Source organism: Coregonus lavaretus, assembly GCF_964263955.1.
Source record: "Coregonus lavaretus genome assembly, contig: HAP1_SCAFFOLD_3657, whole genome shotgun sequence".
Lineage (NCBI taxonomy): Eukaryota > Metazoa > Chordata > Actinopteri > Salmoniformes > Salmonidae > Coregonus > Coregonus lavaretus.
In genome coordinates this window covers 45,001-60,147 of record NW_028165037.1, presented here as the reverse complement: position 1 = coordinate 60,147, position 15,147 = coordinate 45,001, and the positions used below count along the sequence as shown (strand labels likewise).

At 47.8% G+C, this 15,147-nt stretch overlaps 1 protein-coding gene across 1 annotated transcript in view; it reads left to right on the top strand.

The window, feature by feature from the left end:
- Positions 1–5,502: 5,502 nt before the first annotated feature.
- Positions 5,503–15,147, top strand: part of LOC311116368 (nuclear receptor coactivator 2-like) — a gene marked incomplete at both ends in the record, with an annotated part of 46,188 nt that continues 36,543 nt past the window's right edge. The window contains 4 exons of the mRNA XM_084191453.1: positions 5,503–5,604; positions 6,298–6,438; positions 6,635–6,782; positions 7,941–9,387. Of these exons, the coding sequence (XP_084047579.1) occupies positions 5,503–5,604; positions 6,298–6,438; positions 6,635–6,782; positions 7,941–9,387 (1,838 nt within the window). The remainder of the gene's footprint in view (positions 5,605–6,297; positions 6,439–6,634; positions 6,783–7,940; positions 9,388–15,147) is intronic.

Genomic DNA, 15,147 nt, shown 5'->3' with positions numbered 1-15,147 from the left:
GTGGAGTTGCCGTACCAGGCTGTGATGCAGCCCGACAGTATGCTCTCGATGGTGCTCCTGTAGAACAGTTTGAGGGCCCTCTGGGACAGGCTGGGGGTATACAGGGAATACGGGGGGGACTGAGAGCGCACCCTTGTGGGGCCCCCGCATTAAGAATCAGTGTTGAGGAGGTAATGTTGCCTACCCTCACCACCAGGGGGCGGCCTGTCAGGAAGTCCAGGACCCAGTTACAGAGGGAGGTGTTCAGACCCAGGGCAGTGAGCTTTGTGGTGAGATTAGAGAGCACTAGGGTATTGAAGGCCGAGCTGTAGTCGATGAACAGAATCCTCACATATGCATTTCCGTTGTCCAGATGGGTGAGGGCAGTGTGCAGTGCAATGGCGATTGCATCGTCAGTAGATCTGTCAGGGCGGTAGGAGAATTGGAGAGGGTCGGAGAGGGAGGAGGTGATGTGGTCTTTGACTAGCCTCTCGAAGCACTTCATGGTGACGGGGGTGAGTGCTACTGGTCGGTAGTCGTTCAGTTAAGTTACTTTCCCTTTCTTGGACACTGGGATGATAGCCATGTGAGGGTTAACATTTGATTATCAAGTATTCCAAGTTGGGAGAGCAGAAGCTTGCAAGTTCCTGTAGTTACCCTTTAATTCAAGTGTGCACCTAGCAAAAGAGGCTGTTGTTTAGCAGAGTTTTTGTAGCGTGACGGTAGTGTTTGCAAAACAAATACCCACTGGATTGATGAAAATAATCATGATATCATTCTGCCAGGTAGGCATAGGCTACTTTGTAGTTAACATTTAATTGAGAAGGTTTTTGGGAAAGCCTTTCCATCTACCAGAAGACGGTTATCATTAGCATTAATCGCTAACGGCTACACAAAGTGGTCGTCGTGCGCGCTGCGCACACTCATTCCTGTTGCCTCTCTAGAAAGTTGCAGGAAATACGAATCCCAGATGCATTCTGTTCACGTCTTATAGGAAACATGGGCAAATTAATTAATGTAATACATTTAGTTGGTCAATAAATGGTTTTATATTGTTAAATTCCACTTTAATGCCTGGATTCTGTGAGGGTCTTAATGATCCTATTTGGACCAGAATGAGGCTCTCCCACTACCTGTTGTTCCTGCAGTGATGAGTCACCATCTTCATCGAATGTTTTCAGAATTTATCTGCAGATAATCGCAACAAAAAAAAAACCTAGACCTACCAGTAGCCTATGCAAATTAAAGGAGCCAATTGAACAGCTCTCTCACCGATGCGATTTGATAGGCTACACTGACTAGACGAGAGTCACTCACTTTGGCGTCGCTGTCTGGCAAGCCCCGACATCTTAGGAAAGGAAACCCAGGAAATCCTTTTTGTTTACTTGTCCCGATGCGATACCATGGACACATAACCACGTTGCATGATTTATGAACGGCAAAGTGATGTAGCAGATCAACTTTATTCAGTCAGTTAGACCCCTTTTATAAACTAGTCAACACTTGCTGTTCAGTTGTCAATCAACGCACAGTGAATAGCCCACTGTGCGCCGCGACTCCGAGTGGCTGGCTATGTGAAACGCACAAGAAAATAAATGACTGTGTGAGAAAACAAAAATTAGGGCTAAATCGTGGATTTAGACTCGTCGTTACCACTTACATTACATGGGACGTGGAAATTCACACGCATCATGCTCCCTCCCTCCTCCGTGTAAAGAATCTGTATATAATGAAGAGATGCTCATGTCTCCGCCCTAACAATGGGAGTCGTTGTCCCAAAGGTGGGAAGGCGGGCGACAAGCTTAGGTCCCAAAAAAAAAAAGGACCATGGAAACGCATTGGGCTTATTTTGGACAGATTTGGACGAGAGTGAAAGCTCTCGCTTCGCCTCTTCCTCTCTGCTGCGTTTCCTTGTCATCGCTCGTTTTGTGACTGACAGGCACCTGTCCTATCAATAGATCGCTGTAAGATACATATTGTTTATTCTCCACCCACTAGCGAATTGAAACTTTTAAATGAGCAGTAGCTTAGTTAATATGACGGAAAATGTAGCCGGCTGAGAATGAGCTGATTAGCAGACAGCCGGCACTAATGGAAAACACTGTTTTACACCCCAGCCGCGAGAAATGATTGTTGTTGAAACGCTTGTTGGCTCGCAACATCTGTGGAGAATGCAGGAGGTTTCAAACACAGAGGGAGAGAGAAAGCAGGAGGTTTCAAACACAGAGGGAGAGAGAAAGCAGGAGGTTTCAAACACAGAGGGAGAGAGAAAGGAGGGATGAAAAGGAAGATGGATTGAAGCTTTCTCTCTCCCTCGTTCAGGGTCACTGAGAGTTCACCAGGCTGTGTGTTCTTAGCCCTGACTACTGAGAGTTCAAAAGGCTGTGTGTTCTTAGCCCTGACTACTGAGAGTTCAACAGGCTGTGTGTTCTTAGCCCTGACTACTGAGAGTTCAACAGGCTGTGTGTTCTTAGCCCTGACTACTGAGAGTTCAACAGGCTGTGTGTTCTTAGCCCTGACTACTGAGAGTTCAACAGGCTGTGTGTTCTTAGCCCTGACTACTGAGAGTTCAAAAGGCTGTGTGTTCTTAGCCCTGACTACTGAGAGTTCAAAAGGCTGTGTGTCGTTAGCCCTGACTACTGAGAGTTCAAAAGGCTGTGTGTTCTTAGCCCTGACTACTGAGAGTTCAACAGGCTGTGTGTTCTTAGCCCTGACTACTGAGAGTTCAACAGGCTGTGTGTTCTTAGCCCTGACTACTGAGAGTTCAAAAGGCTGTGTGTTCTTAGCCCTGACTACTGAGAGTTCAACAGGCTGTGTGTTCTTAGCCCTGACTACTGAGAGTTCAACAGGCTGTGTGTTCTTAGCCCTGACTACTGAGAGTTCAACAGGCTGTGTGTTCTTAGCCCTGACTACTGAGAGTTCAACAGGCTGTGTGTTCTTAGCCCTGACTACTGAGAGTTCAACAGGCTGTGTGTTCTTAGCCCTGACTACTGAGAGTTCAACAGGCTGTGTGTTCTTAGCCCTGACTACTGAGTGTTCAACAGGCTGTGTGTTCTTAGCCCTGACTACTGAGAGTTCAACAGGCTGTGTGTTCTTAGCCCTGACTACTGAGAGTTCAACAGGCTGTGTGTTCTTAGCCCTGACTACTGAGAGTTCAAAAGGCTGTGTGTTCTTAGCCCTGACTACTGAGAGTTCAAAAGGCTGTGTGTCGTTAGCCCTGACTACTGAGAGTTCAAAAGGCTGTGTGTTCTTAGCCCTGACTACTGAGAGTTCAACAGGCTGTGTGTTCTTAGCCCTGACTACTGAGAGTTCAACAGGCTGTGTGTTCTTAGCCCTGACTACTGAGAGTTCAAAAGGCTGTGTGTTCTTAGCCCTGACTACTGAGAGTTCAACAGGCTGTGTGTTCTTAGCCCTGACTACTGAGAGTTCAACATGCTGTGTGTTCTTAGCCCTGACTACTGAGAGTTCAACAGGCTGTGTGTTCTTAGCCCTGACTACTGAGAGTTCAACAGGCTGTGTGTTCTTAGCCCTGACTACTGAGAGTTCAACAGGCTGTGTGTTCTTAGCCCTGACTACTGAGAGTTCAAAAGGCTGTGTGTTCTTAGCCCTGACTACTGAGAGTTCAACAGGCTGTGTGTTCTTAGCCCTGACTACTGAGAGTTCAAAAGGCTGTGTGTCGTTAGCCCTGACTACTGAGAGTTCAAAAGGCTGTGTGTTCTTAGCCCTGACTACTGAGAGTTCAACAGGCTGTGTATTCTTAGCCCTGACTACTGAGAGTTCAACAGGCTGTGTGTTCTTAGCCCTGACTACTGAGAGTTCAACAGGCTGTGTGTTCTTAGCCCTGACTACTGAGAGTTCAACAGGCTGTGTGTTCTTAGCCCTGACTACTGAGAGTTCAACAGGCTGTGTGTTCTTAGCCCTGACTACTGAGAGTTCAACAGGCTGTGTGTTCTTAGCCCTGACTACTGAGAGTTCAACAGGCTGTGTGTCGTTAGCCCTGACTACTGAGAGTTCAACAGGCTGTGTGTTCTTAGCCCTGACTACTGAGAGTCCCATAGACACACACACCCCTCAAAGGTCCATCATGTCCCCTGCTACATCCTGTATACTGTCATCATGTCCCCTGCTTCCTCCTGTTGTACTGTCATCATGTCCCCTGCTACATCCTGTTGTACTGTCATAATGTCCCCTGCTACATCCTGTTATACTGTCATCTTGTCCCCTGCTACATCCTGTTGTACTGTCATCATGTCCCCTGCAACCTCCTGTTATACTGTCATCATGTCCCCTGCTACATCCTGTTATACTGTCATCATGTCCCCTGCAACCTCCTGTTATACTGTCATCATGTCCCCTGCTACATCCTGTTATACTGTCATCATGTCCCCTGCAACCTCCTGTTATACTGTCATCATGTCCCCTGCTACATCCTGTTATACTGTCATCATGTCCCCTGCTACATCCTGTTATACTGTCATCATGTCCCCTGCTACATCCTGTTATACTGTCATCATGTCCCCTGCTACATCCTGTTGTACTGTCATCATGTCCCCTGCTACATCCTGTTATACTGTCATCATGTCCCCTGCTACATCCTGTTATACTGTCATCATGTCCCCTGCTACATCCTGTTATACTGTCATCATGTCCCCTGCAACCTCCTGTTATACTGTCATCATGTCCCCTGCAACCTCCTGTTATACTGTCATCATGTCCCCTGCTACATCCTGTTATACTGTCATCATGTCCCCTGCTACCTCCTGTTATACTGTCATCATGTCCCCTGCTACCTCCTGTTATACTGTCATCATGTCCCCTGCTTCCTCATGTTATACTGTCATCATGTCCGCTGCTACATCCTGTTATACCAAGGCTGTGTCCCAAATGGCACCCTGTTCCCTATGTAGTGAAGGAGCTCAGCCCTACGCCCCACCCTGTTCCCTATGTAGTGAAGGAGCTCAGCCCTACGCCCCACCCTGTTCCCTATGTAGTGAAGGAGCTCAGCCCTACGCCCCACCCTGTTCCCTATGTAGTGAAGGAGCTCAGCCCTATGCCCCACCCTGTTCCCTATGTAGTGAAGGAGCTCAGCCCTACGCCCCACCCTGTTCCCTATGTAGTGAAGGAGCTCAGCCCTACGCCCCACACTCATTTACTACTAATGAATAAGAACACTTACTGGAAATAAATCATGTTTCAATCTCTCTCTCTTCTTTCTCTCCCTCCCTGCTCCACCCTCTCTCTCTCTCTCCCTTCCCTCTCTCTCCCTCTCTCCAATGCTCTCCCTCTCCCTCTCCCTCCCTCCCTCTCTCTCTCTCTCTCTCTCTCTCTCTCTCTCTCTCTCTCTCTCTCTCTCTCTCTCTCTCTCTCTCTCTCTCTCTCTCTCTCCTCCCTCTCTCCAATGCTCTCCCTCTCTCTCTCTCTCTCTCTCCCTCTCTCCAATGCTCTCCCTCTCTCTCTCTCTCTCTCTCTCTCTCTCTCTCTCTCTCTCCCCCTCTCTCTCTCTTCCCCTCCCTCTCCTTCTAGACTTCCAGTCATGTCTGATCTGTGTGGCACGCAGGATGCCTGTGAAGGAGCGGCCAATTCTGCCCACGCACGAGAGCTTCACCACCCGCCAGGACCTGCAAGGTAACCAATCACAGCACTAAAATCATACCACCAGACCAGACATTAACCAATCACATCCACTGAATCATACCACCAGGCTGCCATTAACACAGCTAGAATAATGACCAATGCTGTCCACCAGACGGATCTTAACAATCGGAAAACAATCTATAAATGACCAGACATACCCTAACCAATCACACAGCCAGACTGGAATGACCAGACAGATTGTAACCAATCACATTAGTCTTTAAATGAGGTTGCCAGTGACAAAGGAACTTTCCTCAGGTTGTCACTGTCAAGAGAGAACCATGTTAGAGAGCTGTCTGGATGGCACCCAAAAAACCCTTGTAAATACCCAACCAGTGTCCCAGGTGTAGTGCTGTCCTGGTACCAGTGCCTGCGTGTTGAGGTGATGCCTCTTTAGTCTGAGCTGTCACTCACCCTGCAGTCTCCCTGACAGCTCTTTAAACACACCACTGCTTCCGCCTGGATCCATTTATACTGCACACACTGACAGGGAGTATGACCGCGCAGCGTGTGTGAACGACAGAGAGGAGGTCTATGAGTGCGTGAAAAGAGATGGACAGTGGGGTGTGTGTGTGTGTGAGAATGTGTGCGCTTGGGTGCCATGTAAGCTCAATAACCGGACCTCATGCTTGTGAGCGTTTGTGATCAGCAGCCTGGCTCTCTGAATCCGCTGTGTGTCCGTAGGGAAGATCACGTCGTTAGACACCAGTCTTCTGAGAGCCTCTATGAAGCCTGGCTGGGAGGACCTGGTGAGGACAAGCATCCAGAGGTTTCACCTACAGAACGACGGAGAGATGTCCTTCGCCAAGAGACACCAGCAAGAGGGTGAGACTACCTGTTGATCTCATGGACGGTCAGCCCTTGCATCCAAAGCTCCGTCCATGAATTTGAGTGGTTACAGTTCTCATCCCCGTCCCTCAGCTGTTTACCAAAAAAATTTGACTGGGTGACGGCTTTGTTGTTGTTTTGAATCCCAGATTGCCTCTTTAACTCTCCCTCCCCCCTGTGCGTCTCCCTCCAGTGTTGTATCACGGCCAGGCATTCAGCCCCATCTACAGGTTCACTCTGTCAGACGGGACCATCGTGTCGGCTCACACCAAGAGCAAGCTGGTCCGCTCCCCTGCCACCAACGAACCCCAGCTCTACATGTCGCTACACTTACTACAGAGGTACGTACTCTAAACCTAACCCTAACCCCTTAACCTAACCCCTATCCCCTGAACCTAACCCCTAACCCCTGAACTAACCCCTAACTCTAGTCCTAAACCCCTGAACCTAACCCCTAACCCTAACCCCTGAACCTAACCCCTATCCCCTGAACCTAACCCCTAACCCCTTAACCTAACCCCTAACCCCTGAACTAACCCCTAACTCTAGTCCTAAACCCCTGAACCTAACCCCTAACTCTAGTCCTAAACCCCTGAACCTAACCCCTAACCCCTTAACCTAACCCCTAACCCCTGAACTAACCCCTAACTCTAGTCCTAAACCCCTGAACCTAACCCCTAACCCCTTAACCTAACCCCTAACCCCTGAACTAACCCCTAACTCTAGTCCTAAACCCCTAAACCTAACCCGTAACCCAGAGAGTGGTTTACATTAGGGTTTGAGGGGATTTTTTTGTGACTGTCCCCCGCCTTGACGGCAAAGAGAGAACACGTTTTCAAGTAAATTCTGCTAATTGTGCCATGGGGGGGGGGGGGGGGGTAGAGAACATGTATGCAGTTTTAAAGATAATTTCCTGCAATTCTACACATGATTAATGCAATGTTCATATGATATCTGAGTGAGAGTGACTAACAAAATCAATGGGGGCCCCTGGAGGTCAGGGCCCCTTGGCACATCCCCTGTGTGCCCATGCCCTGTGTGCCCGGTCAGTATTCAGCCATGATTACTACAAGTTTAGATAGCTGGCTAGACTAACCCACCAATATAAAAACTGTTAGCTGACAAAAGCTAATTGAGTGACTGTCACTGACTGACATAATATGAGAAAAACCGCTGATGTAGTTTATTCTACTATTCTAACTCAACAGTAAGTTGAGACCCCGACTGGGGGTTGTTTGGGTCGGGGGCCACGTTTTTTTGGAAATGGATCTGCGGGCCTACAAAAGGCGGAGCAAGTTGCCCATCCCTGCCCTATATAGTGCACTACTTTTGACCCAAAGCCCAATATGGTGCTGTTTGGGACACGGCCTGTGTGTGTTTGATGCGTCAATGTGTGTGGGAGGAGGATAAACGTTGTTGGCAGAAGAATCACAGTTTTGTGTAGTAGTTGTACTGTTCTACTGTTCTAACTGTGGCTATATCCTCTGTGTTATTCCCAGGGAGCAGTCAGTGTATGGTCTGGGACCGGGTCAGGACACGGGGCCCGGTGGACAGCAGCAGGAGACAGGGATCAGCCCCAACCCCTCCATAACCCCTCCAACCCAGGGGACCCTCTCTGGTCTGGGCCCCCAGGGACAGGACACCACGATCACCTCTAACAGCACGCTCTTTTCCCCTGCTCATGGAAGTCCAGGGTCCAGAGAACCAGGGCCGGGACACATGCAGGAATACCGCTACGGCTGCCCTCCCACTGGAGGATTACAGTGCAGCATGGGTATGAACCTCCCCATCCATCCTAACCAGCAAGGGGCCAATTGGAGGATGAGCAGCCCGTCTCGAAGCAGCCCTAGCCCAGCCGGAGGGCCCCATCCGGGGCAACAGATTTCTATGTTGTCCCCTAGTCACCGGGCAAGTCCAGGCATGGCAGGAAGCCCTCGCGTGGCCCCAAGCCTGCACTCACCCTCCCCTGTGGGGATGTGTGGGTCTGGAACAGGGGTTGGGGGTGGAGGTAGCGGTCCTGCGGCTAACAGTCATGCTAACAGCTACAGCAGTAGTTCTCTGTCGGCCCTGCAGGCTCTGAGTGAGTGTCACGGGGTCAGACACGGCGGGGATGGGCAAACACACCCTCACGGCGCCGGGGGAAAGCAGCATCCGCACACACACACCCTGGGATCACCGGACAGGAAGATGATGGGATTACCCGCTGGGGTCGCGGTGGGATCAGGGGTCAACCCTCACATGATGTCGAAGCTTGGCGGCGGTAATGGCGTTAGAGTGGAGGCTCACGGAGAGCAGGAATATGGTCAGGGTGGACAGTATGACCAGAGACAGATGGACAGACATACGGACGGGAACGGTAGCAGCGGTAACCACGCTGACATCAAGGAGGAGAGGGGCGGCCTCGACGACGGCCCCGACGCACAGAGCCGTGGTCTACACTGTGACAACAAGGGCCACACCAAACTTCTCCAGCTCCTCACCACCAAGTCCCAACCCGTCGACACCCCCTTGTCCCCCAACGGAGGAGGGGACCCCAGGGACCCCTCGTCAGGGCTGGGGGGCCCTCACGGTCCAGGAGTCCCAGGGGGCCACGCCACCTCCCTAAAGGATAAACACAAGATACTCCACAGGCTGCTCCAGAACAGCACCTCTCCTGTCGACCTGGCCAAGCTCACCGCTGAGGCCACGGGCAAGGAGCTGGGGGAGCACCCTGGGGGCGGTAACGGACAGACAGGAGGGGGTACGGACGGGAACCTCACCCCCAAACAGGAGCCCCTGAGCCCCAAGAAGAAGGACAACGCCCTGCTGAGGTATCTTCTGGATAAAGAGGAAAGGCAGGCGAAGATGGAGGGAGTAGGAGGGGAGGTGAAGACTGAGGGGGGGGTGAAACACACCCTTCATGTGAAGACGGAGAAACAGGATGCAGGATACGACCGCGCTGAACAGGTGGGTGGCTGGAGATTTCTTACAGCTTTTGATGACATCATGTGACGCTTTTATATTAAGACCTTTTCTTAACTTATCTTATGTTAACTTATCTTTTTAACTACAGAACGTAGAAACATATGTAGACTCTGGTATGGTGCTGGAGATGATGAATATGAGGTTCATTGATGGTTGACGGTGATTGGAAATGCCTGAGTGGTGGTTAAATAAATAGATTGAGATCTATGGAGGTGCTTAACAGGTGTGTACTGACCCGCAAGTCACCAGGCCACCCCTCTCCTCCTAAAACAGGTAGGGACTACCTGTCCTGAACCTGTCCAATCAGAAACGCTCGTTTTTGTTTTCTGTTTCAAAACATTTTGCTACAGTGCGCTCTAATGAATACGCCCCCACTTCTCGCTGAACACGGCTCTATGTTTATAGTAACCTGCTTTCCTATTGGTCAGCACAGCTTCCTGCCATGTGCTCCAGTTGCTCTTGTTCTGGGTTCCTCCCTACATCGCCACATCCAGGGAGGGTAGTACAACAGAGAAAGTGAACAGTCCTGCTGTCCATAGATTTTGGGTGGTACCTAGTATGGAGAGAGGGAGAGAGGGTTGGTGAGAGAGATGGAGACAGACAGACAGAATAGATTGAGAAAGAAGCAGAGGGGGAGAGAGAAGGAGTTTGAGTGAGCTCTGGTGAAACCGCAAATATTACCAGCTGGTAGAGGAAGCGGATGGATCAGGTCTGTAGTTTTATAAAGGTGGGGTTCTGTAGCCTGCCTGCCCTCTTCGGTTGCGTCTCAAATAGCACCCTATTCCCTATATTTTGCACTACTTTTTATCAGAGCCCTGTGGGATCAGAGCAGTCAGAGCAGGAGACAAGCTTGTATACTGCAGCAAGTACTGGGAACAGCAGGAGACAAGCCTGTATACTGCAGCAAGTACTGGGAACAGCAGGAGACAAGCCTGTATAATGTGGCAAGTACTGGGAACAGCAGGAGACAAGCCTGTATACTGCAGCAAGTACTGGGAACAGCAGGAGACAAGCCTGTATACTGCAGCAAGTACTGGGAACAACAGGAGACAAGCCTGTATACTGCAGCAAGAGCTGGGAACATCAGGATACAAGCCTGTATAATGCAGCAAGAACTGGGAACAGCAGGAGACAAGCGTGTATACTGCAGCAAGTACTGGGAACAGCAGGAGACAAGCCTGTATACTGCAAGAAGTACTGGGAACAACAGGAGACATGCCTGTATAATGTGGCAAGAACTGGGAACAACTCACTTGCTCTCTTTTTCATCTGCTTTCTTTATCTCGCTGTGCTCTCGGCCTCTTTTATTCTCTTGTTCTCTTTACTATCTTTATTTCTCTCGCTGTGCTCTCGGCCTCTTTTATTCTCTTGTTCTCTCTCTCTGTCTGTGGCGTAGTTCCCTGGAAACAGCCCTTCGTTCCCGTGCAGACGGTGGGGGGTGGTATCGAATGTGAGAGGCGGAGGTGGAAGAAGAGCTGTGTGTGTGTGTGTGTGTGTGTGTGTGTGTGTGTGTGTGTGTGTCCATGTAGGAGTGCCTGCTTGCAGAGGGGAATGAGAAGCGAAGGTGAAGGAGGCAGGTGATTAGACAGATTGTGTCCAGTCTCAGCAGGCAGAGGAAAAATGATGAGCCATATGCTGCCTACTGCATGTCCCCCTGCTACCATGGAGGGGAGGGGAGGGAGGGAGGAGGGATGGGAGGTGAGGAATGGGAGGAGAGGGAGGGATGAGGAGGTAGAGGAGGAGGAGGGGGAAGAGAGGAGGGTGTGGGAGAAGGCAAGGGAAGAGAGAGTGAAAGAGAGTCCACAGCAAAGATGTTTTAGAATCAAGCTGACCCACTTTCACCAGGCAGGCAGGGACTTGTTTTGGTCCAGAATGAGGATAAACACAGGAAGTAGAATGCGCTCAAAATGAGGATTCCGCAGAGTGGAGTAGTAGAGGATCTTCTTCTTCCTCCAACATCTTTGTCCGGTCCATGTAGAATGCAAGTGGTGCATCTTCCCTGCTGTAGTCTCTTTGTGAAATTGGAGAAGGCTAGTGCAGCTCACAACATAAAGGTTGAACACCACTATTGTCCTCTGGGCTGTGAAGACACACTAGTCAAAGGAACTGAACAGTCACAGTGTCATTTTCTTTAGCTGTACAGTCGTGGTCAAACGTTTTGAGAATGACACAAATACTAATTTTCACAAAGTCTGCTGCCTCAGTTTTGATGATGGCAATTTGCATATACTCCAGAATGTCATGAAGAGTGATCAGATGAATTGCAATTAATTGCAAAGTCCCTCTTTGCCATGAAAATGAACTTAATTTAAAAAAAAACAACATTTCCACTGCATTTCAGCCCTGCCACAAAAGGACCAGCTGCAATCATTACATTTTACATTTTAGTAATTTAGCAGACGCTCTTATCCAGAGTGACTTACAGTTAGTGAGTGCATAAATTTTTTTTTTTATACTGGCCCCCCGTGGGAATCGAACCCACAACCCTGGTGTTGCAAGCGCCATGCTCTACCAACTGAGCTACACAGGGCATACATTTGACTAACTTTTTGGAAAGATGGCACCCTATGACGGTGCCACGTTGAAATTCACTGAGCTCTTCAGTAAGACAATTCTACTGCCAATGTTTGTCTATGGAGATTGCATGGCTGTGTGCTCGATTTTATACACCTGTCAGCAACGGGTGTGGCTGAAACAGCAGAATCCACTAATTTGAAGGGGTGTCCACATACTGTTGTATATATATATAGTGTATATTTTATGGTCAAACAAATTAAGGATTTGTAAAAATTCATTCAGCCTCATTTACTCTAACACACAACAATAAATAAAAAATGAACTAGAAACTACTAAGAATATTTTTTTTAAAGATACCTGTTCAGTGCATCTTGGAATCTGATTGGTTTTGTCCAAGGCAAAACTAACTTCTGAGGTGTAAAGAAAACGCTCTATATTTATCTAAAGAAAAAGACAACTGAATAGGTGCTTTCACTTGCTTGATGTAGGTACTGTAGCTTACCTCTGTCTTGTAGAACTCTGTACAGTATGTTTTTTTCCTGTTTTTATCTTCCACTACTCATTTTCTTCAATCTATCAAATAATATAAACATACATAGAAGCATACTATACTTCTGAACACAAAAGCAGGTGAATGCATTGCTTCACTAAGTGGAGGGGGGTTACGTCAGTTGTATCAATCATCAATCATGTCAGTGATTCTCTCGTTAACACAGGTGAGAGTGTTGACGAGGACAAGGCTGGAGATCACTCTGTCATGCTGATTGAGTTAGAATAACAGACTGGAAGCTTTAAAAAGAGGGTGGTGCTTGAAATCATTGTTCTTCCTCTGTGAACCATGGTTACCTGCAAGGAAACACGTGCCGTCATCATTGCTTTGCACAAAAAGGGCTTCACGGGCAAGGATATTGCTGCTAGTAAAATTGCACCGAAAACAAACATTTATCGGATCATCAAGAACTTCAAGGAGAGAGGTTCAATTTGTAAGTCGTTCTGGATAAGAGCGTCTGCTAAATGACGTAAATGTAAATGTAAATGTTGTGAAAAGGTGTCAGGGCACCCAAGAAAGTCCAGCAAGCGCCAGGACCGTCTCCTAAAGTTGATTCAGCTGCGGGATCGGGGCACCACCAGTGCAGAGCTTGCTCAGGAATGGCAGCAGGCAGGTGTGAGTGCATCTGCACACACAGTGAGGTGAAGACTTTTGGAGGATGGCCTGGTGTCAAGAAGGGCAGCAAAGAAGCCACTTCTCTCCAGGAAAAACATCAGGGACAGACTGATATTCTGCAAAAGGTACAGGGATTGGACTGCTGAGGACTGGGGTAAAGTCATTTTCTCTGATGAATCCCCTTTCTGATTGTTTGGGGCATCCGGAAAACACCTTGTCCGGAGAAGACAAGGTGAGCGCTACCATCAGTCCTGTGTCATGTCAACAGTAAAGCATCCTGAGACCATTCTTATGTGGGGTTGCTTCTCAGCCAAGGGAGTGGGCTCACAATTTTGCCTAAGAACACAGCCATGAATAAAGAATGGTACCAACACATCCTCCGAGAGCAACTTCTCCCAACCATCCAAGAACAGTTTGGTGACGACCAATGCCTTTTCCAGCATGATGGAGCACCTTGCCATAAGGCAAAAGTGATAACTAAGTGGCTCGGGGAACAAAACATCGAAATGATGGGTCCATGGCCAGGAAACTCCCCAGACCTTAATCCCATTGAAATCTTGTGGTCGATCCTCAAGAGGCGGGTGGACAAACAAAAACCCACAAATTCTGACAAACTCCAAGCATTGATTATGCAAGAATGGGCTGCCATCAGTCAGGATGTGGCCCAGAAGTTAATTGACAGCATGCCAGGGCGGATTTGCAGAGGTCTTGAAAAAAAAGGGTAAACACTGCAAATATTTACTCTTTGCATAAACTTAATGTAATTATTTACATTTACATTTATATTTACATTTTTCAATAAAAGCCTTTGACACTTATGGAATGCTTGTAATTATACTTCAGTATACCATAGTAACATCTGACAAAAATATCTCATAACACTGAAGCAGCGAACTTTGTGAAGACCAATACTTGTGTCGTTCTCAAAACTTTTGACCACGACTATAGTCTCCCTTGAAAATTTAACATTCAAAATGTAAAATCTCAATGTTGAAATTAGATGCAATATACACATGGTATGATGGAGAATATTGGAATGTCAAAACAGAATATTGGAATGTTGTTGAATCTTGAGGAGCAAACCAGCTGAAAGAGAAGGAAGGGTGTATGGTGTAATGTAGTACACTGGATCTACCCTAAAAAGCAGGGCTGGCATGATACCAGTATTCACGATAATTGTTAGTATCGTGGCAAGGAAACAAAACACGTACTTAACTTCTTTAGGAAAACAGCCCTGATGTTGGAAACAAACATCGTAATGATGTTGTCATCCAGAGTCACATGTATTTATTTTCCAAACTATAGCACACAATATTTTACATCCAGCAGGTTTTTAAAGGACCAAAGAGTTTGGTCTGCTTCGTGTTTTCATTTTTGCCATGTAACAAATATTTGCAATACTGGTATCATCCCGGCCCTACTAAAAAGCCAGAAGGAAGGGTGTAGGGTGTAATGTAATACATCCAGTGTGTTCTCTCTCCCACTTATCTATCCCCTTACCTTTTAATTACCACAGTAAAAAGAGAGGTGGAAATTCCTGCTTTCACAATTGGATGACGATTAAAGCGATATTAAAGTAGTGTTGGGTTAGTGGCAATTTAATGGCGGGAAGAAAAAAAAACTTTGAACTAAAAGATGTTTCTTTGTCAGTGGATTTATGGCGGCTTGTTCATTACATAGGGGGTGCTTGCAATCTATGAAGAGATAGTAGCAGAATGATGTCGACCTCAACCACCACATAAGGTCAAATTTACACGTTCAATACTGTCAATGAAAATCGTGTCAGGGTTTACGAGAAACCAAGCAATAATACAACCGTTAACTACCTAACAACAGCCCTCCGTTAGTCAAATGTCAAATTAAACGGCCCAGTTAACAACAAACGTTATAGAACGTTCCCTCAAGAGTCTCCTTAGGTCATTACCTAAGGTTATCATAGGAATGTTCCCGTGATGTGCGAGGACTGTTTCCAAGAGAACGTTCCCTTAATGTCAAACGTGGTTACCATGTTCTCAGAATATAAGAAATTAATGTTCTAGACACGTTTCATGGGAATGTTG